The 27006-nt window shown below is 41.8% G+C and overlaps 1 protein-coding gene across 3 annotated transcripts in view; it reads right to left on the bottom strand.

The window, feature by feature from the left end:
- Positions 1-27006, bottom strand: part of cntln (centlein, centrosomal protein) — a 94472-nt gene that overhangs the window by 35841 nt on the left and 31625 nt on the right. For all 3 annotated transcript variants that reach the window (XM_044347111.1, XM_044347110.1, XM_044347112.1), the window contains exons 11-17: positions 26171-26290; positions 20591-20712; positions 16793-16909; positions 9034-9134; positions 5682-5779; positions 4150-4679; positions 807-888 (exon numbers count right to left, since the gene is read on the bottom strand). In XM_044347111.1, coding sequence (XP_044203046.1) covers positions 807-888; positions 4150-4679; positions 5682-5779; positions 9034-9134; positions 16793-16909; positions 20591-20712; positions 26171-26290 — 1170 coding nt within the window. The remainder of the gene's footprint in view (positions 1-806; positions 889-4149; positions 4680-5681; positions 5780-9033; positions 9135-16792; positions 16910-20590; positions 20713-26170; positions 26291-27006) is intronic.

Below are 27006 nucleotides of genomic sequence, written 5' to 3'. Positions count from 1 at the left end.
TGATTGTTTATTTTTGTGCCTTTATGGTAAAGAATTGGCAGCATATATAAGCTAACTGCAACTGTAAAGTTACAATAGTATAAAAAGATACTCTCTGCACCATCAACAAAAGACTTATCCCCTCTCAAAAACTTCAACAAAATCTGCCACAAAAAACAGTTCCTTCCCTACAACTCTGATAATCATCCTGCCAGAATAAATCTGCAGAATCTGAAGTAAATTCCTTAAATTACTGTTTAAGGTGAAATAAAATATAACATGGTCTTAGTTTTCAATGTCACTAGAGTGGTCATTAATCCATCTTGTTTCTATGGCTATGGTAATGTAGCTGTATATAACTGTGCACATAGGAATATGACTTAAATTGTCACAAGTTAAGCTTGCAACCTTGACTCTTTCTTAATACATTAGATACAATCTACTATGCTGAATATCACATTGTAACCCATTTTTAAAAATTTAATTAGAAATGAAGGATAGGACGTACGTTTTTTATACTGTACTGATAAGGCTTATGTTTCAATAACTGAGTGATAGTTTGGAATAACTTTTTGAGGATTCAGGAATAGTCTTTATGAAGGTCGTACAGCACTTGAATCATGGCATTATTAAAACAAGCATGAACCAACTTAAACAAAACCTGTAGGCACTCTCAAACTATTCAAATGCTGGCTATTCACATAAAATATGAAACGTTGCAGAAGTAGTCTGCAAGGGAATATACACATTACAAGTGTTAAAGTCTGACTGTAGAAGTTTATTCCTTTTTTAATCCAAAAATAATTAAAAGATGAGGGAAAACCAACCTTTCTGTTAGTGTGTTTTCTGTAAGCCGTTGTCCCTGAGTGCACACTGTTGAGACTGTCCGAGTACTCTTCACCGCTGTCACTGTAGAGAAAGGTGAGGAGGTTTTGTTACAGGCCAGGAGTTGAACCCACAACCCTGGTTCTAAAAGTACCACCCACGGACAAAAATCCAATTTACCTTTTATGGTTGATTTAGTTGACATCAAGCAAAAATATGTGCATTTCAACCCCCCTTCCTTCCAACAGAAAATCAATGTCCCATCCAATTTCTGAGCTGGAAGTGTAAATGTGGGTGTAAATTAAGTGAAAAGCTGCAGTGTCTGTTGCTAATGGTGAATGCATCAACATGTATGAGAGCGGCTGTGGCCTTCATTAGCCCTCTGTGTGTGACAGACGTGTGTGAGAGGCACGGCTGAGCGGAGCCAAGCAAAGTTGCATCTGACGGACACACGGTAAGGGCTTCCTGAGACACACACATACACATACACACACACGCTCACAGACACACACAGGTTTATTGACAGCGACCTTTGACGTGAAGGTGGAAGCCAGTGACATTTACGCTGGCGGGTTTATTAAGGTGGGGCCTGAGAGAAGCAGCAGAGGTAAAGACCACAGAGAGAGGATCTAACTGGAACATGACAAGGCTGGGGGCTAGTTAGGGTTAAACCTGGTCTGGAAGGAGCACAGGGACTTGCTGAGGATCACTAATCACCACCACTAAGACCAGGGTTACATGCATTTCATGAAAAATGCTGTCCACTTGTGCTACAGTGTGAGACAGCAAAATCAGTCTGACTAAAATTTTGCTTTGTGAATACAATTATGAACCTAAACCTACTATCAATTTGAACATAATATTATAATTAGCATGATACACTGAATTCTGTCACCTCCTGTGTACTGTCAACATGAGACCAATCAGTCAACAAGAGTGCTCGTAACCGCATCCAAAGGCCGTCAACATTGTCTCCTGGATGTGTTAGGAACACTTCATGGGATATGTATTTGTCTTTTTGTGAAGTGTACCCATACTGTACATAAACAAATGTCTGTGCATTTACAGACTGGATCCAAAATTAAGCAAGTCAAATATAGATAATGACAACTTGAAGGAAAAACCTGAATAAAGGAAAAATGAAAGATGCTATGTGTATATATATATATATATATATATATATATATATATATAGGACGAGAAAATCATCTGAATCATAAACTATGGCCTTCGTAGTAAACAGATCTAAACCCAGCTGAACAACTATAGGAGACTATGGACAGACACTGTCCATCACCATGATAAATTATAAACGTATGAACTGTACTCATATAGCACTTTTCTACCTTAGAGAACAAAGTGTGTTACAATTGGCCTCTCATTCACCCATCACACAGCAGAGCTGCCTTCAAGGCATTAGGTCACTTCAATGTGTGAACAGGGGGAGCCAAGGATTGGACCACCAAGCCTGCAATGAATGAACAACCCACTCAAACTCCTGAGGCACAGCCCGTCAATGTTTTGGAAAATCTTTTCTTCTGGAACTGATGTTGACTCGCTCCAGTACAGTACCAGACACTTGGAGAATCTGCCAAAGAACATTGAAGCTGTTCTGGCAGCTTGCGGTGGGCCAACGTTTTACTAAGAAACTTAATGTTGTTTTTTCCTTGTCACATTTTTCACATACCCATAATTTTTCACCATTCTGTAAAGAAGAGTCTTCCGTCAGTGATCGAAAATATGAAATATATAAATACATATTATTTATTCCTTCTAACAGAACTATTCAATATGATATTCTCCATGCCTTCCTGTTCTCATTTCGTCCTGCCCTCTACCAAAACTGCTGATATGCTCAAAATAGTCATCTGCCTCCAGCAGCTCAAAACTTGAGAGAGGGAGCCAGAGGCAGCGAGAAAGAAAAGGGGAAAAACAAAGACTTGTCAGTATCCTTAACGAGTCTGACATCTTTATCTGGCACTATTTAGGCCAAACCTCCTTAGGTAGAAATACAGTATTTCCAGGAGCGCCTACCAGACATATTGCTGAAGAAGACCCCTGTGAGATAAGAGACGCAGAAGGCTTTACAGTAACAAATCAGTTGACAGGTGCCTTAAATAAGACAACATCTCAGTTTAGACCCCTTCTTCACAAATCCACTTAGATCTTCCTCTCAGGTAAAGCGTATATTAGACTGCTGCTTATTAGCCACATGGAGAGGCATTAGGAAAGCAGGGCATAGCTGCACCCAGTCCCTGTTAAACGGCCTCATGTGGATAGAGCTGGGGTGGATTACAGTCTGATGAATTAGTTGGTGAAGAGATGGTGAGTTAGTAGGGCTGAGCATAAGAGAGAGCAGATAGAAAGAGGCATACGGGGAGAGAAAGTGAAGGGAAATAAATATCAGCGATAGCTCTGAGTGTTTGAAATCAAATCATTCCGACCATCACTCAATAAATGTTGGCTCAGTGGCTTTTTTGCATAAAACATACATGAAATAATTACTGTCGATGGTTCTTAATTTAGAGGGTGTTAAACAGCTTCTAGACATCTGGTACTGAGCCGAGTAGGGTCATTCAAAATTTATCTAACTAAATTAAGGCGAGGAGAGGAGAGAGAAGCGTGTGTGTGTGTGTGTGTGTGTATGTGTGTTTGTGCTGTGAGGGGGTTATGGGGTGGCTGGAGGAAATACGAGTAGCACACACACATTTGTGAATTGACATGCCACAAGATAACCAACATGACTAGACACAGGGTGGGGTTTCATACATGTTTGGTTGTGTGTGTACTGGTGGAGGAGGTGGGTGGGGGGTTTGGTACTTGCAGGGGGATCCTTAGTGCTGTCAAGGGGGGGTTAGTGAATATGCAAAGGACCGGTAAATTAAATCAAACTGCCAAACTGTCAATTTCGAGGTAGCGTGACTAGTGCATGAAAATGGCATCACTGGAAGGTATCAAGGCTTTGGCGGCCCCCTTATCCCTGGGCTTTTCTGGCATTGGTTCAACTTTGTGTGGATAGGTGGCTAATTTTGCATGCAAATTTCAGTCAATAAGCTCCAAGCAAGGCGTCCCAGGATATTTCAAAGGATCTGACAGTAGTTTCCCCCTCCTCTCTCCTTCTCTCTATCATTCTTGCTCGCATTCTTCTTTTGGCTCCTGAATACCAACTAGACAGACAATGAAATTCAATCACCCATTTGCTTACGCTTTGCATATGCACGTTGTCCCCTCGATGCTGCGTGGCCCCCCACAATTCAGCCAGCCCACCCTCTCCACTCCAACCACCTAAAAATAATGAGGCGAGAGGCAGTGAGAATAAGTGCGTATGTGTGTGTGTATCATTACCTATCTACACTCATGTCCTCCCACTCGTCCTTAGTGGGACTGAGGCTGCGGCCTTGCCAGCTGATGGCTTGATTGGGGCTGACTGTTGGGTGGCTGCGCTGGTGTGATGCACCTCTGAGCCTTGTTGTTTTGAATTTGACCTTGCTGTTAATGTTGCTGGCGATCCCACCTGCCCGTGCTGGTCCTGCTGCACGGTTCCTATAGAAGTCCCTGGCTGCTCTGAGAATCCCCAGCTCCTGTCTCAGCTTCAGCAACTGATGATGAAGCTTGGTAGCCTCTTTTTGAGAGGCAGACAGCCGTGCTTCCAGAGCCATGGTCTCGCTGCGATGCCGCTCCCCCTGGGCCAGGGCCTGTGCCTGTGCTGCCTCTTCACGGACAACTTCCTGGGTTCGTAGATGATCCAGGGAAGCCTGGAGTCTACGGCAGTTGTGGGCCAAGTCTTCGTTAGCCTCAAGTAGCTGCTCTTTCTCTTCTCTCAGCCTCTCCGTCTCCTCCTCCAGGGACATCATCCTCCGCTCCAGCTGCTCTATCTGAAGGAATCAGAGATATGGGGCCTCATTGGTACAACATATTCAGGTTTTTTCTCCTTGCATATCTACCATTTTTACCATTAATACTAAAACATACTGCTCTTGCATTGCTAGTGAAAACAACAATGTGCCAATCTGAGTTTACCTAGTTTTACTGAGTATATGTTATCAATGAAAATTTCTAGGAGAAAGGCCAGTATCTGATTTGACCTGTGTGGAGTAAGTACACACAGTGGTTTCCCTAACTACTGACATTTTCTCAAGGGTATATAAGCCAGTGCATATATGCTGTGTAGATGGCTGAACAAGTGAGGGGGGCAATCCCACAGCCTGGCAAGGCTCTATGGACATTTGACTGGCACTCCTTTACCCTGATCACCACTAACTAGACATCAACCAGGAACACTTAGTCTATTTGTTAGATCTTTGGTGGAGACTGTTTAAGAGAACAGTGGATGCCTGCTGGGTTTGTGCCTTCAGGCAATTTTTCCCTTTTATTTGGTTCTCACTCTGCCCGCTGGTGAAGCCTGGTACCTTTCAAACAAAATTAGATGGCTATTCCTCACTCTTGATGATTCAGTGCCGTGAAAGCAGAAGGGGAGCAACATATAAACTCACGCATGCAGGGGTTTTAAAAGCATGCGTGCGCAAACATGTGCTTCCTACTAACAGCTTCGATCCAGTTGAATTATCTACTGTTTCATGTAACTTTCACAATTTCCCCTACTCCACTCCTACACTTAATATTTGTGGTTATTTGCAGCATTTTTTTTTTTAAATGTGAGAAAAACTCATTTTCTCGCTGACACTTGACTTTGAAATGATGACACACAGACTACACTCTGACCAATGGAAAGTCTCCCAAGAATGAGAACACTTTAAAATCATTCTTGATAGAGCAAAACCAAATTTTCTGAGAGGCATTGTGCTGTAGTTATGGCTCTGTCGGGTTTCTTTTATTGGCAATGACAAAGAACACTTAGTGATGGCATAGTGCTGTACCTTTTTAAATGACTGTTCCATTCGCTCGGAAGAAACAGAAGGCTTTTTCGGAGTGCTGCTTTTGACCTGGCGCTCCTCTACCACTTTGTGAAGCAATTCTGCACAAGGGAACAAAGCTTGTTATTGTGACATGATGTGTCAAACCCAGGCTGCTCAATCAATAGAATGATAATAAAGAGGCTAAATTAAATCAATTAGCATTACTAAGGTCTAATTTCCTTCCCAAGGTCCAGTTTCTTTTTTCTTCTTTTGTCAATCAAATCAGAAGGAATGTGGAATTACTAATGCTGTTTTCATAGAGACTTGAAAATTTCACTGGTAAAACCCACCTGCTGTTTCTAAATCAAATAGCCTTTTTCATCCTGATTAACAGAAAGGTGTTTTATGTAAAAGTCCATGAGGAAACAGTGTTCAAAAGCTCACACTGGTACATGCAATGTGCAACCTCTCTCTAGGGATCTTAAACAAACGAAGAGAAGTGCTTGAATCCCTTGTGAACACACAGCCCCAGGCTGCACTGCTTTGTAGTCCACTATGTTTCCCCAATGGACAACTAATCTCCGCAGACTAACGTGCTGCTTTATTCTGAGAACTTCAATAGTGGCCTTGGCGAAGATATGATTTAGGCTTTATGATAACAACAGAATGCATGCAGGAGTCCAAGTGCTGGAGGATCTGATGTACATATAGTCATGTGTGTATACAAAATCCAACAAGCCTCTGTGTCACTGTTTGACATAAAGTGGCTGCTCACCTAGATGCAAAGGGTAACCCAAAATTCTGCCTTTCATTCTCTTCTGTTAAACATTCATGACAGTACGACCAAAATAATTTGTTCAATGAGGCTGGAAAAATTAAATATTCATGACCTTGACTTTTCAGGTCAGGACTTTTCAGGTTGATCTTTTGGATTTTTGGTGTCTGAAAAAGAGGCCATAGAAGGAGAAAGTAAAAAGAGAGAGGGCTAGGTTGTGAGGAGCCGCTGCTCCCTTGCTTTGCATTTGACACTTTGCCCAGGGAAGTTTGTTACTTTGAATTAGCCTGCTCTTTTGTCTTCCCAGCATGTCACATTCAATCAGACACAGCACCAAATAGGACAGGAGGGCTGCCGTGTTCGCTGGGTACATAACCAGGTTGGGAGACAATTATCCAGCTCCAGTGCTGGTGGCTTGGGAGTTGGCACCTCAGCACTACCTTGATAAGAAGACGTGGTGGCTCCCTAGTCACCCACTGTTGGAGGAGGTCCTGGCACTGCGGCATACATTAACGTCCCTCCCACGTCTCCTCATGGGCTGCAGCACAAAGGCCTTGTTCCTTTCATCTGCTGCCTTTTGTTAGTGTAATCCTGGTGTGAGTACTTCAACCCTTCTTCCCTTTGATCGGGTCACAAGAGGTTCTTCAGGAGTAAATGTTGTGGCCATTCATAACTTTTTTTCTTAATATTGTTGAGTTTACTTCCTATTGCCGCCACGCATATTGGTTTCAGTCCAGCTATAAACATTACAAAATTTGCTAAATTGATAGGACCTTATGTGATGTACAAATTGGGATAAAGATGAATACTATGATAACATAAACCTGTAACGATATGATAACAAATGATATCATTCATCTAGATATAGCTATGTCAACTATATCAATCAGCACCTGTACACAGTGACTTCACATGACAGATAATTTGTTTTTAAAGCTTCTTATGGTATCAAAAGTGCATTTTTAAATACAGGGAGAATACAACTGTAACATAAATAGTAAAACAGCAAAAGCAGAAGTACTTTCTCAAAGCCACTCAACAGACCATTGTTTGAGTTAAGGGTTTTGTCAAGATATTGTTTGCAGACAAATGGATTGTCATTTTAACAGGGCTAAAATTTACTGGCGAAAATCTGGCATACAAGATTTGGCTAGGCATATACAGTACTACCCTACCTATTAAACTAGTGGTGTTGTATCTGATAGAAACTGGAAAATTATTTTTACATCATAACACAAAAGACAAAAAAGCAGACACATGCTCTTGTGTAACAGTGTTTCCCCTATAATTGTACAGGCCTGGCAGGCCGCCAGGCCAACGAGAACCCCCGCCAGGCCAAAAAAATATTTTTTAATCCCAAAAATAACACAAAATATCCATTCATTCAGAAATCAATAGCATTTGGAGGAGTCTCTGTGCAGTGCTGTTCCGAAACATGAGTCAACCTCTTTGTTGTTGTCTAGGAAACTCTTGGTAGCATAGCTCCTTTTAAGGAATAGGGCAGTTCGTAATGTGTGTGTGTAGCGAGTGCGAGCGGAGCAGAGGAAAAGGTTATCAATCTGGCAGTAAATGTACAGTAAAGGCTACATTGTGTCATTTCATAAATGCTGCAGCTTCTCTAGACAAAGAAAAGGCACATCTATTGTTACCCCAAATAGGTTAGCCTAACCTGATGACGCTAAACAGAGAAACATAGAACAGAGAAATGTGTGGCTGCTGAGATTCTGCCGAGTTTTGCTCGGTGCACCCACCTCCCCCTGAGGCCACTGCCGCCACCACCACCCCAAAGCAGTCAACCTAGGGGAAACACTGTGTAACATTTAGATTGAGTGATTATTTGTCTGACAAGATGTAAAACGAAGTATGTCCTTTCCAAGCAGCTCATTTCCTTGTATTCCTGACTAGACTGTCAATTGGAGAGGATGCACTATTTTAATTAGTGCCATCCTTTAAATCACACGCTTGCATCTCCAACAGACACCATCATTGGTTGTGAAGAAAATTAAAGTGATCTAGGACAGATTTGTTATTGAACTAGTTAATTAAGGCCATGGTGGTTGCGGTGGTCAGTGTCTGACAAAAGGTTGTGGATTGGATTAAAAGCGATGTGCTTTTTAACACTGGGGATGATATATGCAGACAAGATGAACACTACTTGATCTCCCAATCAATTTTCAGGGAGTTGATCAAGTCTTAATTGAGTTGTCCTATTAATTCCACTGGGAGTTGACTTATTAATTCTGCTCACAAATACACGTGGCCCAGAGGTAAAAGCACAGCTTAAAGGTGCTGTCATGTTAAACATGTATACTTTTCGACCATTAGAGGTAATTCTTCAAGGGCTTTTTTACTTTGTGTTTTTAAAACTTGTGGCGACATTGTTAGGTAGCACTGTAGAAAGCAATATAGACATTAACAAGAGAATAATTGTGTAAAATTCAATTCTGGCAAAGTATTTTCTAACCAACAGACAGGAAAAAAAGGCAAAATAAATGGAAAAGAGAAAAGGTCATTTTGACGAATCATGTTCACATTGGTTGCCAATCCTACTTTTAAGTCCCCCCAGAACTTCCTGAATATAAAGAAAAACATGTTCACCTTGGTGTTCATTAGCGAGACACAGGTGGAGCTCCTTCACTGTGGCCCGGTCCATGGCAGCCTGGACTCGCAGCATGTCCAGCTCCTCCTCCAAGCTGGCTCTGCAGTCACACACATTATAAACTTTTCTTCACACAGCAAATAGATCAAATCTATTCTCCTTCAAATATGAATGGAATAACAAAAAAGGCATGTGAAACCACTACCAACACAAGCACTGTATAATGAGTATCTTCTAAAATCTCCTCAAATATCACTTTGAATTCCACTGTGGACTCCACTATTGTAGAAACTTTTATTACACATTTTAACTTGAATCTTGTGCACTGGGTTCCCTTCCTAACAGAAAAAACGACATGGTGGAGAAATCAACTAATTAAAATGCTTTTTAATTCATCTGGAAATCAAAGTGACAAGCAACATGAAACGCCAAGGTAGGAAAGTACAGTGTGTGTGTGTGTGTGTGTGTGTGTGTGTGTGTGTGTGTGTGTGTGCAGGCAAGTGTGTGTATCATAACAGACAAACAGACTGGAAAGTGTGCCCAATTACCTCTCTGCAATTAGCTTGATTCCTGCTAAAGGCTAATTATGTGGAGCCATGCTCGAGACTTTGCACTTTCAAGTTATTATTAGGACCCCAACTGAAGTCTTCAGAGGATACACACAAGCCCACTGAGACAACCACACCTGAAACACACACCTAATTTCCCTCCCCTCTGCTCCACAGAGTCAGAGAGAAACACTAGAAACAAGCTCCTGCTACCATAGTGGCATTCTTCCCTCAGTTAACCTCATTACAACAGTAGGCCTTCCTACTGAATGACTTCTTAAGGCATGCAGTACAGCGTGCGTAATACAGTCTGTAATGTTTGAGGAGTAACAGGCATAATGGAAATTAACTCAAACTAGGCACTTGTTTCAACCTCAAATCTAATTTTGCTGGATCAACCAAGAGATGTGTTTTTTTTTTTATACATATGGCAAGAAAATGACTTTGGAAAAGTTATTGCCATAGCACAGGGAAGGGAACTAATTAGTTTGTAGCACACACAGTCCAGTAGAGGCCTAGTCTAATGCCTGACCGCAGCTTAAATAAGTACACAAATGACTCTCCCTGAGGAGGGGTGAGGAAGCAGATGGATATGTGTCGCTCCTCTATAGATTTTCCTCCATAAATGAACTCAAGTCGATGAGGCACCGGCACTGCCTTATGTGTCCAGGCTGTTAATGGGACAAATGAGCTGAAATACAGTATGCAGTATGTGGAAGAAGCCTGTTCCATCTCATGTTTCTCTTTTATGCCTTTTCGGATGCTGATGGTATTGACGCTAAACCAAAGTTCATATGCAAAACATTCAATTTTGTTGAAGGATAAGCATGGTTTCTTGGATGAAGAAGGTATTACATTGCAGATGGAGTTTATTGGCCAAGGGCCTCCTGTTTCACATCACAACATTCTGGAGATGGAAGACTACAGCATCCTTATTCAGCAACACTCAGTTGTTGCTGTGTATGCCCCTATTGGCCATAGAAAGGGAATTTACAGAGCTGGACACAAATTCGCAGAGATCATTTGGTAAACGTAAAAATAAATGCCAAATTAAAATAATTAATACATTTAATAAGTGTCTTTGGTTTGCACACCCATTTGGCCCCTTTGGTGTGTTGGACTCTTTGTACTGACCATTATGCTATTTTGTTTGATTTACTTTAATTTTGTTATATTATGTGAACCACAATGTTACTGTGCAAATAGTTCTGTTTGTGTCAGAACAGATGCTATTTGAAATTACAGAATCTGACAATGCTATTGGTCAATTTGGTCAATGACAGAAAACTCTTACTGAATAAAACTACATTTTTATACATTATATACAGGTTTTTCTCTTCTTCTCGACAACACACGGTGTTTAAAAACAGATTTTGAAACTATGATTTAATTGTCGAATGCACAAAACTGTTATCTTGGATGGTGTTTGCTCCTTTCTTCCCCTACAGTCTCACTCCTCACACATTGCTTCCTTGTGTGAATACATCATTTGATAAACAGATGCTTCCTATTTTCAACCTATCAGGGTCCTGATGGTGGGAAAAGAGCACTACTGAGAAAACTGTAAGGCTGTGGTAGCATTGAGCTAAATCCCAATGTGTAGAAGCTACTGTATGTTTTAGATCTGCATCACATTATAGCCGTTTCCACCTGAGACAAATTCCAGGCCTTTTCTCTATATCAGACTACATCCACTAACCTGCAACTTATTTGAAATGAAACCATGTTTTTCTGTTATACTCTAGCTATTACAGTGCAGAAAAGTTCTCCACAAAGCTACCTACTATAGAATACTTCAAGACTTGTTTTTTTTTAATCTGGATGATACATCAAATGAAGCTGGCTGGACAATTTTCAATTCCCTCTCAACTTGCTGCTTCACCTAAGGTAAAATAACAATCAGCAGTCATACAAGCAAAATAAGTTTCTTGGCAGAAACCAAACTAAAGGCAGCAGACAGGTGTTATGTTTGATAATGATGTGGTCTGCAATGTAAGTCTGTGTCTCACGCCGCTCTTCTGGCCCCGTTTTTAAAAACATTTTCTCTCTCGTGCAGTGCTAGAACTTGAGCCCAGAGCTATCCACTCCATGTCATTTGATCTCGTCTCTACCTGTGTTGCACCCAACACAGCTTAGAGCATAAACTGCCAGCCTCCATCCACAAGGGTGTACAACACAACATCATCTGCAGCCATTGTGCTTTCACAAGCCAGCCTCCTCTTGGTTTCTTGCTTGGCACATAAAGATACACGGGAAGAGCAGAGAATAAGGCGAGAGAGCGAAAACACCTCTGGCATTTTCATCGCTGGGGAAAGAATCTTGTTTTTGGGGGGTGTGGGGGGATTCCCCCATGGTTGAACTTGGGCTAGAGGGCTGTTATTCATGGAGGGAGTTTGGGTGAATAAGCCACTGCTGTCAGCAGAAATGGTGACTGGTAGAGTTTACATGGCTCGGTGCTGTATTTTAGCTGTGGGTGATGCAGCGGCAGCAGCAACAGTGAGACTTCAAGAGTTAGGTTCTCTAGCCACAGGCTACTGATATGAGAGGTAAATGGGGATTCATGTAGTAACCACTGGTGGATACAACCTAGAATGTCCACAATATTCCCTATTTAAGAGGCTTGTTGATGCCGCTAGGTATCCTAATATAAAATAAAACAATATCATAATGTTGTATTTATTAAATACTACTTCCGCAGTCGATGAGTATTTGAATATTAGAGGAAATGGCTACAGTGCATTACCTACGCTCTGTGTGAATTGAATTTGAGGTTTGATTCTTAGAAATAAGTGAATTCTTTATGCTCTAATTTTATCAACTAAGACTTGATGGCGCACTGAAGCTTGCATCATAATTACTAACTAAGTGTAAAGCAAGTTTTTTTTCTCTCTCCAAAATAATTAATTTACCAAATAATTAATGAAGGAAAAACCTTAGTTGTCTGATTTAAAAACATGCATAAAACATTCTGTTTGTGTGTGTGTGTGTGTTTGTGTGAGCAAATGTGTCCCTCCTCCAACTAAGCCCTGGTCCGGGGGGCAAAAGACTCTCATTACTTCTAATACCTTTTAGCAAATCAAGATGAAACGAAAAGAAATAGAGGATATGAGGAACATCAGGGTAAACTTTATTAAACTTAATTAGAGTCAACGTCGCTTACTGGGGAGGTTCATGTCCATAATGGTCACTCTCTGTAGAGGAGCTTTCACTGCTGCTACAGTGCAAATGATCTCAAAGGCTTTTTCCCCAGTAATCGCTAGATAATTTATGCTTTGATGTCATCTGAGTATAGCATCTTAAGTCTGAGGGTGCACTGCATGTGTTTATTCTGTTTATGGGGCCTAAATAATCCCTGCCTCTTTTTACCAACAGACCTTTAACAACAATTAACAAGCACGGACATGGAGTGGAGAGAGATGCATAATGAGGCAGATAAAATGATCCCACTGCGAATTTTCTAGCCCACCCTGCCCGTAGTTGCTTGCCAGCCATCTACTACAATCAAGAGGAAATCTCAATCAAATATCATGCTTGGTGTCAACTAGTTTAGTTGCCTGTGCCTTTTGCTTCTGGGATATGTTCTAAACTGGTGAAATGTTGTAATTGTAGATGTGTCTTTATGCCAATCTACAATTTCAACAATGCATAACTACATTATTACATAAAGCGGAGGTGTTTTTTTGTTTAGCTTGTTTGCTGACTGAATAATGAAAGCAATGGGGCAGTCCCATACAATCATGTAAAGTTGAAATCATGACTTGGCTAGCATAAATACATGACATACAAGGGGAAAATTCTAACTGGTTAGTCCTTTCTAATCCAAGAGAATTTCTGAGTTTGCCAGAGACAAATTGAAGTCCTGTTGACATCTCCACCAAGACCCAGAAGACGCTTTTAAAGTGAAAGGACAGACAGTGGTTTAAACTCCTCCAGTAAGCTGATTTTTTTTTTTTTTTGGATATTTTACTGTCAAAAACAGTGGCAAGTGAACCTTTTCATTAGTTTTGGTTTTACTACTAAGTCCAAAACGGGTATTAATGTCTTTCTGGTAAGTAACCAACCTGACAGACAGCTCAGAATTGACCATTGTGGTCTATTGTATCTGCAAAAAGGTACATTACACTGTCATAGGACCATCTCAAAAACTCAGTTTGTGAAATTTCTGCCCTGCTAAATTTGCCACAGTCAACTTCATACAGAAAGAATGGTTTCCATGGTGAAACAGTGGCACATAATGACCATGCATAATGCACAATTGTAAAGTAAAAGAATAATTGTCTGGGGCTGTTTTCCACTGTTTTGGGTTAGTTCCAATTAAGGGAAATCTTAATGCTTCACTATACACTGATATTTAAAGCCCTTTACAGATATGCATCCCTTAACGTTATCCTACTAGGTTGGACCTGGTAATATTTCATTATAACATTCAATCCAGCACTAGTCTGAATTGAATACCATCAGATTAACACGAAGGCTGCAGCATAACAAAGTAAAACATGCAGAGACCCATCAAAAAGCCATAATTTAAACAGCTTGATGAAGCCAGCAATGTTACATATTCCATGTCTAAAAAGATAATAATGATCAATTCTCTTGTGGCTGAATGGGAGCTGGTTCCAAAACACTGTGGAAAGCTTTCCCAGTGGAAGCTGTCAAAACAGTAAAGACTAAATCAGCAAAGATCCATAATAATGCCCATGGTTTTAAGATGAGATATTCAACAAGCACATATGGCTTGTATATATGTAATCACATATGTATGTTCAGTTGTCCACATAGCAAATATGCAAAGCTAACCAATTTGTAAACTGTAATAACCTACAGAAACACCAACTTGCAAAGCACTCCAGCACTCATTCAAAAACATTCCAACACTCATAAGAACAATCAAACAATCATCAATCAATAATGTCAAATGAAAAGCCATCCTGATAGTAATTCATTCTGTAGCTTCTATAATTTTCAAGAAAAAAGTTGTCAAAGAATAAGCAATTTGTTGTTTACTGCATCCATAAGTCATTAAATTGAGCCACAGGACGCTAGTATATCAGCTAAACAGCAGATAAACAGACCTGTTTCACCTTCTTGCTCAACCTTTTATTCAAGTGCTGAGATTACAGGGGGGCCTGGGCTTGATAACCTTCTCTTAACACTGTGGGGACCCACTGTGCAGGAGTTATCCTAGCAATATTCATTTTGGGAAATGGTCATTTGGGCCTCAAGACAGTGTTTTACAAGTGCTGTTTTTGGAGGAGGTGATAGGGAGCATCTGTGCACAATCTCATGACAATGAGAAAGAGAAAAATGAGAGACAAATGGAGAGTTTAAACAGAGACTCTCCTCTAAAGCCTGCCACTAGGCATTTAAAGCTTTATAAGGAGCCTTTATTTGGCCCCTTATTCTTCAGCTGCAAGGAGTTAATTAGCCATTAGTGGATCATTGCTAGCACTTATCTAACATAACCTTCACAAGCAATATCATTATAATACGGTCAATCGAACAGCAAGCTGTAACTGCTTGCCCCAAGAGTTTCCTGGCAGTTACGCTCCCAGGAACTCTTGTTGTTGTTGCACTATGATAGACCAACTTTCGTTTTCTGTTGCCTCTCAACAGAAATTTGCATTGCAGTGAAGGAAAGCTGTTTGGTTAAGCTGGCTTCGTCCATAGTCCCAACTATCTGTTCACTTTTGCTCCTTCTCACAACAGGTATGGAAGCAAGCAAGGAGTGGAATAGAGATGGGCAGTATGCTTTCGCTTAGTTTAACACACTGAGCTGTGCGTGCGTGCAGATGCGTGCCCTGGATCGGAAAGTTTTTCTAAAGCACAAGTTTAAAGATCCCAGCCAAGTTTACTTTGCACCAGCCACCCGGGTAAGGAGGGGCCCTGGGGGCGGGAATGGAGGAGATGAGGTGGAGCTGGTCAGGGGCACATGAAGGGGATCAACACTAACCCCGGAGGACAGGCCAGTTACACAGCTAGGAAAGAGGCCAGCCGCTCTCCATCCCTCGTGGTTTCCCTTGCAGGTCAGTTCCAAGGACCCTACGTGTTCACAGTAGTCTGTTTGTGCCCCACGCCCCAACCCCCAGACCATCCAGTGCTCCTCTCTGCTCAGCTCTAGTTGTGGCCGGGCAGGCAGGCAGGCGGATGGACATCCCTTAACAGGCAGCGTCGGCGGCACTAGGGCTGCTAGCCTGTAATTAGCTCGGACAGCTCAGGCTTGGAGAGAGGCAGCCGGGCTATATCATAATGAGCTCAGCTGGGATTAGGAGGACAGGGCAGGGGGTTGAGCAGAGGGGAAAGCAGTAGTGGGGGTGGGGGGCAAGTACCAGAATTCTGGCCTTAGTCTACTGCAGCATCACAGAGGGCCGGAGGGAGGCAACTGGGAAGACAAGTAGGAAGAGGGGAAGAGGAGGGTACAGAGAAAGAGGATAGAGGAGAGAAGAGGTGAGGAGAGGTGAAGGCTAGGGGAGATAGGAGAGAGGAAGACTATGGCTTAGGGCCAAGCTTTGTGTAGCATCATAGAGGGTCAGTGGTAGCGGTAAGGTTACAGGGGCTTCTCTAGATCAAACAAGACAATGGCTACACTACACCAAGAGACAGACTAAAAGGCAAAGACAGGAGCAAATAAAGACAGACAGAAAGAAAAGGAACTAAGAAAGAAATTACACGCAAAGCACCTCTTGCAAAAATTTCACACTGACTAAAACAGTCACCAATCTCTAGGTCAACATTTGACAGCTACAACACTAGCACAGCTACCAGATTTTAAATAATGTAAAGTGTCTTATTGACACTTAACTAAACTAGCAACAGGACTATAGTTTGGCATAAATGTTCCATTAAAAATGCAATTATTTCACAAAGACACAGCCAGGGATTCTGATAATGTGATTTTACTTCCTGTACTTTTATGTGTGAATTTTTGGGCAGCCAATTTTACAAATGAGCACAGAGTCTAATGATCCTGCTTTGGCCCCTGCTGGTTGGTAATGATGTGGAGGGCTAGGTGGATGCTGTGAAGTTGGGAAGGGCACACTCAAATTTTAACACCCATAAACAAGAAGGGACAGTGGGAGTGCATGTCAGTATGTGCGTAGTAGTACACGTGTATGAGAGAGAAAGACAAATGGATGTGTGTATGCACACGCAAATGTCCACTGTTAGGATTATCTATGCATCAGGCAGGCGGTTTTGACAGCAGGTGACTTACTTTTCGATAGAGAGTTTCCTGGTGAGGTTTTTCAAGTAGGCCAGCTCATTCCACACTGCATCACTGTTCTCTTGTCTTAGCTGCCACGGCTCTGCACGCTGCATCCTTCCACCTTGCCTGAACACACACGTGCACACACGTACACACAGAATATATAAGAAGACAAAAGTACAAATGTAGAGGCAAGCAAAGGCACACATAAAATGAACAGCTTCACTCATGGCATATACAAATACACACAGGGAAGGCAAACATACTAACAAAGGAAAATGGTTGGTACTGTACGTTACCTTGCTGCCTCTGGCCAATTCACATGGGGTAACGAGGCCCCTTAGTCTCACTCTGTTTTTGTTATTCAGCCATCTTTAGCAGTATTCAAATGAGCAGCCTTGACTTTGACATTTCAGTGGCAAATCATGTACACACGTATGCATGTTTGTTAAAGCCCAGGGCACTGCCCGTGTGGCAGGGCAGTGGAGCATTCCCAGTGTGCCATGCAAATGTAAATAATGGCAAAAACACACTCACAAACGAGGTCATTCAAATGTCTACACCTCACTTATGAATACTTAATGACACTTTGTGCTCAGGAGGTGCCCCCTCCATTGAACTTCCCCTTCAACTCTCACTCACACACACACACACACACACATACACACTCACTCACTCACTCACACTCACACACACACACACACACACTTGCTACCGCGCCCCAAACGCATCCCTACACACACCCAACTCATCAATCAGTCTTAGCCCTACACATTCAATTCCAATTAGCCTTTCATTTGCGAACTAAAACGGCTTTTAGTGAGAAATCCACAGATTGCAAAAGTGGCAGATGAGAAGAGAATACCATTTTTGTCGTGCGCACACACACACACACACACACACACACACACACACACACACACACACACACACACACACACACACACACACACACACACACACTATCTCTCTCTCTCACGGACACACATACCACAGTTTCTCATTTTCACTCAATCAATGAGGTAGAGGTGTGGAAATGGATTGCGAGGGTCACTGCTATTGCGGAGGGCTCCTTTTCCCGTGGTCATTATTGGCTATGTAGACGCTGCCACGCTACGCTAATACTAGTTAAACCCTGGTGCCTGGGAGTTAGGGGCTACTGAGGAACGGCAAATGTTTTCATTTAATACTGCTAATGCCCCTGTGAGCAATTTGGAGCCCTTGAACTTCTTCGTAGTGTATGTGTGTGAGTGTATATGTGTGCTATCTGTGGGGTTGGGTTAGTTTCCCAGAGTGCAAAGCTACTTAACGGATAATCTCACTGTATAGTCACAGAGATTGATACAGTTTTACTTATTTTACTGAAAGCTCACAGTGAATTCATCCAAAACTGTCTGACATGTAGCAATGCCTGGAGCTGTAAAAGTACATCATATTATAAGTACATCTGTTTTAATTCTCTGTGTGATATTTAGGTATGTAGTGTATCAGCTGCATTTCTTATGAAAGGTGTATGAAGCTTTATTAAGTCACAGTAAAGCTTTATACATTTTAATTTGTTTACAGTGGGCCTAAAAGCTGTTGAACATGGAGCCATGAGAGAGCTATCTTCTTCAGGCCTCAGTGCTTCCTCCCCTATGGTATCCTTGTTTCCATTATTAAGCAGAAGGAAATAGAGAGAACTTTTCCATGCCGCTGCGGCTAATTGCTCTGATTCAGGGGGAATCTGTTTATGGGCGCAACTTTGATCAGAGTACGGATGCTTTAATAACCTTTAATTTTATTTGCTCACCCCCATCATCCCCAGTCTGATTAAAAAACTTTTTCCCTTCTCTAATATAAATAAGAAGTTGGCTTTTTTCCCTCTCTCCTTCATGCCATTTTGGGAAAATATGGTGGTAATGGTGAATGGCAGGGTGGTTTCACTGAGACTGGCCAACTGTGCACTGCATGCTGATGAGCCAATGGACCCATTGTCTGCTTTGTGATTGGCTGGTAGTTCTATCCTGGGCGGGACTGGTTAACACACACACTGGTGACGTCACTCAGCAGCTGGCCATACAGCAACCAATTGTCTAAATCAACACCTTGCTTGATGATAGATTAAGATTGATATGAAGGAAACTAAAATCAGGAAGTTAAATCAGGATGATGTTAGTGTTTCAACACTAACCTTTTATGTGGCATATACTGTGTGCATATACATAAGTATTTGCAAGTACAGGCATGCGTATGTGTGTAGCAGGTATGAAGGGAGACACATACAGACTTATCTTTTGGTCCTGCACACAAAAAGGGAACAAAACCGACCCCCCCCCCCCACACACATCTTTCCAAAAAGGCAACAACACAGCATGGAGGCTACTGGGAAATCCCTAACAAGCTCGAAATGCAATGAGACTCGACGCCTATCCCCACTGACTTGTTAGGGCCCTTATTTCCCAGCACTAATGGGAGTATTTAAGTCATTTTCTATTGTCTCTCATTCAGGCTGGCATTACCCCAGTGGGTTTAACAGCTATTTAAGGATGGGGCTTAATGCCAAATAAATGCCAGGATCATAACATTGAGTGACTGGCTGGTGCCATGGAGTGCTCTGACTGAAAAGGGCAAAGCTGCCTATTGCATCAATTTTATGTCAAATCAGTCATGAAATACAGATAGGCTGACATTGAGACTACAACTCGACTACTTCTCAGCTCTAGGTTCTCTTAGCTCTCTCATAACCACAGCCATGTTTGTCTTGTTATAGAAACATGCATGTTTTCTTCTCACAAAATCAAGGTTTTCATGAAATTTTTTGACAAAAGTACACTATTTCAACAGACAGAACATTTCTTTGATTTGATAGCTTGCTAAAATGTGCGGCACAACTGGTGTTGACTGAGAGTTTTCTCTCTCTACATCTCTCGGTCTTTGTTCCCACTGTCTCAGACACATGCTGTTGAGCCGCACTGAGCTGACATGAGCCGAGTCGAGCCTAGCGCTGAACACGCTCTCTCACTCGCTCCACTTTCACACGGGCTCACATTGCACTGCTGTTTTCTTTAATTAACCCAGAGAGAAAACAGCTGACAGGGTCAACACTTTGCTCCCGCGCGGCCACCAAACATATGCACCTTTACTTACATTTTTAAATGGCCTCAATGACGCTGCTGGAGAGAAGAAACAGAGACGGAAGAAGTGGGAAAAACTCGGGGAGACAACGGAGAGAACAAGACCCTCATATTAATGACATTTTCTAGTACACTTTCCACTTTGTGTAAAAATCCTGCGGTTTCTGGTGAGGATAACAGGTCAAGGCAGGAAATGGCTCTCTCCCCTCCTCCCTCCACAAGCCTTCTCAAACACCTTGCACCCCCCAGGACCAGACACCTCCAGCCTCTAGCTCTCACATCCTAATGAACGCTAAGGGAGAAGAGACGCAGAAGCGCACACACACTTGGCACAAAACGGCCCAAATTGACTCGGCTTAAAACCTCTGAGCTTTTCAAAGGCAAAGGGAGGAATTTCTCCCACTTTCCCAAATCCAGCACTCAGGTCTTGTCAGACAACATGTGGAGAGGAAGGAGATCCTAAGACTATTTGTGAGTGGTATCAGAGGGTTGTAGTGTTTCACAAGGGCTTTTAACATAAGGCAAGGTGAGTTATGTGTTTTGAAATGTCTCTTACTGACTCCTGCTAGATGGAATTGGAAGTTATCCAAGTTGCTTTGTGTATTCACAGGTCATGTGTGTTTAATGAATCTAGAGATAGATTCATTAAATACAGTAGAGTTTATTACTAAACATCAAACTGTGTACTCACAAGCCATTTGATTTTTCCAGATCTTTCAGCTGGTCTCTGATTGTCTTGTAGTTGTTCTGAATCAGACACAGGCGTTCACGTCGTTTATCATGAGCCTTCCTCAGTTCTTCATTCTCCTCCATCTGTAAGGAACAGAGACACATTTTTTTGTAACATTTAACTTGTACAAGTTAAATGAAACATAACTTCACTAGAAGAGTGCACTCAGTAGCGTGCAGATTTCCGCCAGGTGTATCTGGGAGCATGTATAGTCTCAGTTTTCTTTAAGATGCATAGAATAGTGTAATGGCATTGTAACCAAACGTCCTCCTGGGTTCGCCTAACTGTATAAACTTAATAAGGTAACAATAAATGGGACGATAAGTCTCAATTCTCAGTAACAATTTAAACATTGTTATTTATTTGGAATTAATCTGCAGATGCTCCAGTTCAAGATGGGACCAAACTTTTCTATTGATACCAGTTTTTGAGCCACAACAAAGGCCAAAATGTGGCCTACACCAGACTTGTTTTTAACCTAGCCGATTGATAGAAATGCCTTTTGCTGCAGTTGTTGATCACTTGTGGCCCCTACTGGCCGGTTAAGAGGAGTGAGGAGTCAGCAGCGGTATAAAACGCATTATAAAATAGGTTTTTCAACAATTGTGAATCACTGCAACCATGAGAGGTCCTTGAGCATGCAGTCATAAATGTTCACAAAAATGATTAGACTGATGGGTCTAGTAGTATGCGAGATTAACTCCGGCCAGATACATGCAAACAGACACATGAGCACACAGACAAACACAATCAAACACATAATCTAAAGATAATTAAAGATGGGGGTTGGCTTACTAAACACTGGCACAGCAGTGTTGCAGGGTAGCTGAAAAAGGCCCCTTGCCATCTACATTCTAAACCTGGTCTAGAGCTGCAATACCTTTGTGTGGCAGAAGCCAGCGGGTTCAGATTCTTTTCTTTCTTCTCCTCTCTCCCTGACAAGTGCTTCCACACTGAGACATCATTAAAAGATGACATTAACATGACCAGTCAATGTGGCCACAGAACACCAGCAGATATACTGTACATACACACCCTTTAACTGGCAGAGAAACTCACTCAGTGGAGTTACCAACTGATGACCAGCACGTGTTGTGTTGGTGGGGGCTGTAGCCGTGGTGTGTTGCTAACACTGTTGTTGACAGCTATTAAAACACAGCAAGATTGGGCTCCTGCTTTAAAGAAGGAGTAAGAGAAGACAACATATAGATTTTTCTTGTCAGGAGCACCCCTCCTCCCCATCACATTGACCTTAACAGTGAGGGCGATGGAGAAAACACTTTCAACAGACAGGACAAACAGAGGTGGAAAGAGAGCAAAGGAAGAGAGAAAGGCAGCTGATGAAAATAGAGGAAAGAGAAAGAGCGAACAGAGAAATTAGAAAGAGAAGAAAGAGAGCGAAGCAAAAGGGAAAGGGAAAGTCAAAGGAAGAGTGCAGGACAGGTTTCTGCTTGAGTGGCCAGGGCTAGGGAGAGTTGTCGAGCGCTTTCTGAAGGGAAGGAGCTTGTTTACTGCTGATATGACACGGCTGCCCTGCAGAGAGGGAAATGCGAGCCCTCAGCCCTGTTATTATTAACAAGGACAAAGAGAACAGAGAGAGCACACAAACATGCACCGAACACACATCGGGTGCGCGCGTACACACACACACACACGATACAAGTTCACACTGCCAATGTGACAAGTATGGATTTTCCCTAGTGAGGATTATTCACAGAGGACATCTGCAAGACATCCTTGGCCCCTTCAAGCAGCCCCCAACCTCTCAAAAACAAGGCTCTAATGAAAGAGGCCAGACCAGGGCAGTGTTAACTGGTGGAAGTAGGAGCTAGGGGAGGACACAGAAGAGTTGAGGCGGACTGATGGAGGGGGGGGGCAGAAAGGAGCAAGTGGCAGGGCATTAGCCACATCATGGCTTCCCAGGCTTCTTATAGAGCTTCCCTTGGGCAGCCCAGCTGTGGTCATCAGGCCACAACCCCTTGCCCACAGATCAATACACCCCCCTACTCAGCCAGCATACACATCTGTGGACGTTCTCAAGCTGAAAAATAATTACAAAGCAACAGCTACTGTTTACTTGAAAGTGTGTGGAAGAAAAAAAAGAGGCCATTATTATGAGAATTGTTTGTTTGTCTGCTGCTGTTAGCTGCTAAGGTCAACATGTCAATGGTACAGGCTGCCGTTCCCAATTTGAAAGGCATTCTATTGGAAAGAACTGGATAGGATCAACTGGAGAACAACCCACCGAATAGAGTGAAGAACTGTACTGTAAGATGCTGGAGGTGAGGTCTCAGCTGCGACTGATGGAGGGCATATTGCTTAAGATCTAGGCAAAGGACATAACCACTAAATCATGCCTTTGCACTAATGCCCTCACTAAATGTGGTCACAGACGTGAGTTGCCAGTCATGTTTTTTTCTGTGCATTCCTTTGCTAAATGCTCCTCAACTGGCAGACACGTAAATGGCACCATTAACTAAGACAGTCATGCGTGTCGTCTGAATCTATGTTGAGCATTACGGTCTGACTAGGTGTCTGCCAGTGATGTAATTCAGACACTTCAGATCTGACAAGAAAATGATGCCTAATGTGTTTCTGGGATTGTGTTCAAAGGGAGATGACTTCTGCATAATCACTCAATCACTGGTCAGCCTGAAAAATGGAAAGGATAAAGAAAGGCAACGAGGAGAACAGTTTTAGGGGAAAGTCCAAATAAAATAAAAAAGACAATGGCAGTGGAAAATACACTCTGCTGATACAAAATAAAACTGAAAAAGTCTAAATCTGAGACCTTGTACACAGTATCAGCACATTTCTTTAAATCAAATGTAATGCTTTTTATTACCTCAACAAATAAAATGGACCTTTTCCACAACAGAACGAATGCACATTACAGCTGGGTGATATCACAGTATTAATATGGATTAGGGATGTCAACAGTTAACCGTTAATCGGTCATCCATTGAGAATATTTTTGACTGGTTACACATATCAGACAATAGATTAATTTGCGTAAACACTCCGCTAATGGCTAGACAATTATGTGTTCACAACATCAGATATTCTTTTTGAGTGGATGAAGTACCGATGTAAAACCGACTTCTACATGGAGTGTTGCATTGTGAGTTGTTTGTAGCATTAATTGTTGTAATTGTAATTAGTTGCTAGGCTAGCGAGTGTCTAAAAGTCTGTTTATAGTGAGTGTGTGGGAGTCAGCACTAAAAGTGTTTCGTTAGTCCAGTTTAACCTGCAGGAGTTTATGAAGGTTCATGTAATATGTTTTTCTGCCACGGAAATAGAATGAGTGAAAACGAGTCCAAAGTCTCTACCGTAGAGATGGAATATGTCAAGCTGCCGGATACCACTGTCACAGATGATAAGGAGCTCAAAAAGACAGACAGGCAGTCTTATAAATTCTAATTGTCTGAGAAAATAATTTTTTGACCGCTTCCAAGAGAGTGGCAGGAGAATGTGTGAGTATGTAACTATACTATGACGTAAGTTATATTCCAAAAGTAACGTTAATTTTCCTAAAACAGCTGTTGGGAAAGGGGTGGGGGGGGGTCGTTTTATAATCAGGGTCGCCTTATATTTTTATTATTTATATTCGTACCTCGAGCCTGAGTACATTAAGCCTTTAAGGGAACCTGTTACTAAATGCACTGAAAAACACTTTGAGAAGAAGGATGAGCTAAAAGTCAAGCTAGCTCTGACCACCGACTGCAGGAGAGCTCTCACAAACAAAAGCTATATCATAACTTTTCTTAAAAATGTAGTTAGTTGGTTAGTTATCGATTAATGGGTATCGGTCTGTTGAAAGCAAAATTAACTGAAACTGACATCCCTAATATGGATATTTTTTCATTATTGATATGTATCTCCATATAACAAATGTAAGCAAAATCACATATGAAATATCCAAAATATAAATTTAAAAATGCTTACTGTGAATAATTTAACTATATTCCAATATTATGTATTAAATATAAACAAACTTTAATTACAACTTGTTTGAAATCCTTAATTTGGAGACCGAAAAGTAAAAAAAGATAAGGTAACATGCAATACAATTTTATTACCCAGCACATAAATTTTATACATAAATTTATGTGCATAAATGCACATAAATACTAAAAGCACTGTCAAACCACCCCAAACATAGACAAGTCCAAGTCAAGAGTCCAAATAACCATGAGACTGAGTCATGACCAAGGCCAAAAAAAAAATCTGACAACAATTATGTTATTTCAGAGCTGAATATGATGTAAACTCAAGAATCACTCAACAAAATGCATTGGATTTAAACATTTACAATCATCATCACCAGAGTCTGGTAATCTTCCTCCAAATCCAAGTGACCATGTGGTACATCCTATCAGCTGACTACGCCACTGGACATTAAAGCAATTTATAAAGACAATTTACTTGCTGATTGGTTGAACTTAAAGTCACCTTTCTTATGAGGCACCATAGTAAAAACACTTATATAATGTTATGTTATTTATTATGTATCAAACTGAAGCTGATTCACTGATCACCTTAGCTAACCTAACACATACACACAAAAAGCATAATCTCAAAAAATTACATCCAAACAACCAGACTGTATCTCATTCACACAGAGGACTTTGAAAATTTGCTCTTAAATTGCCAACATCGCATTATACACCAAGGTCAGAAAATAAGGGCACATCATGGCAAAATATTAAGTTGATCATCATGACCATTAAGTAAAACTCATTTAGTTTTCTGCAGCTGTGCATCATCTCAAAATTTTTTCATTATTAAAAATAAGATCTTTTAAGACATTTTATGGCCTTAAATTTTTAAATATCTAATTTAAGACCTTTTAAAAGTTTTTAAGGATCCATGGATACCTTGACAAAAGAAACACAGACAAAACTATATTCTTTCTTGCAGAGAATTTGTGAGAGAGAGAGAAAAGAGGAATGGAGAATAGTGGGAGAAAGACGTCATAGAGCATGTGAAGGTTAAAAGACCAATAAAGCTGATTCGTTTAAGGGAGAAAACCCTGCTGCATCCACTTTCACCACAGCAGCTCCTCTCCTGCTGCTTCACTGCCTACGCACGCTCTGTTTGTGTGCGCACACAAATACATATGTGTATACGTGTGTACAACACATTGTTAAGAAAGGTCATGGAGGATGCAGTGGCAGCAGTAGTGCAATTGAACCCTTTGGAGACTGTGACTGTTACAGTGCTGCAGGCCTTCCTACAGCCCAGCAGCTGATAGCAGCAATCATATGTGAGATTGCGGCCACAGCAACAAGCAGCTCTATTAGGCCTGTCTAGTGCTCCACACCATCAGCTGTACATCTCTATGCCATTGAACTTTAAGTAGTTCAAAGTCACTAACAGTCAATAGCCACTGGCATGTGGGGAGAAAACTGAGACAGAAGATAAGGGCTGCATGACATACAGTGAGAATAAATACTAAAAAAGGGAAGGGGATGAATAGATTAATGTGAGAAGAGGGCAATGAGAGTATATCATGTGTATTCATCTATGCTAGCTAGTTACCTTCAATTGCAGCAGCTCCTCAAGGTCTTGAATCCTCTGTTCTGCTCCCTTTCTCCTCCCACAACCCAACTCCACACTGCTGGCTGGGGACAGAGACCTGGACCGGTGCACAGGTGTACCCTGGGACAGGTAAGCAAAGAAGCACTGGGGTAAGAACTTGAGCACACTTCACTTACACCGCCAGGCACAAACCCATGCAACAATTAACATCTGTAGACACACTGAGTGAATGCCAATAATGGAATTATCCATGTTCATTTCATTCTCCTCTCACCTTGAGTAAAACATGCACATTGTCTTCTTTTGGTGTACACATATGCACACACAAACAAACACGGTACCAGAGGAATAAAGGCAAGCTGGAGCAGCAGTCCACAGAAGCTGAAGGGAGGAGGTTCAGTTTTGTGTGTGTGTGTGTGTGTGTGTATGTGTGTGTTTGGAAGCGAGAGTTGCAAGCTGAGAGCGGCAAAGGTTTCTCTCTGCGACTGGCTAATGAGTATGTTCATTTCAATTTACATTGTTTCTTTGACAATAATGATGTCCCATTAGGGGAGACTAAAGGGGCTATAGATTCCAGAATGTGCTGGGCTTCATTACAAGAGGTGGGCAGGGAGGCTGCTCTAATTGCTCTACTAGGGGCCTCCAGGTTACACTTGATAGGACAACTGGAAGAGCCGCCGATTAGGAGGGGGTTGTAGTTTGCTAGCCAGCCTCTTCTGTAGAAATAAATAAAGAAGTGGAGAAGTGCTGGGGCCATGCTGTAGAAAAGCAGTGGGAACAATATGCTGGTGGAATATGAATATGAGAGGATAGGAGGTCCCCTGTGGTGCCAGGGA

Source organism: Thunnus albacares, chromosome 3 (assembly GCF_914725855.1).
Source record: "Thunnus albacares chromosome 3, fThuAlb1.1, whole genome shotgun sequence".
Classification (NCBI taxonomy): domain Eukaryota; kingdom Metazoa; phylum Chordata; class Actinopteri; order Scombriformes; family Scombridae; genus Thunnus; species Thunnus albacares.
The sequence above is the reverse complement of the archived record's forward strand: the minus strand, read 5'-3'. Positions and strand labels throughout refer to the sequence as shown.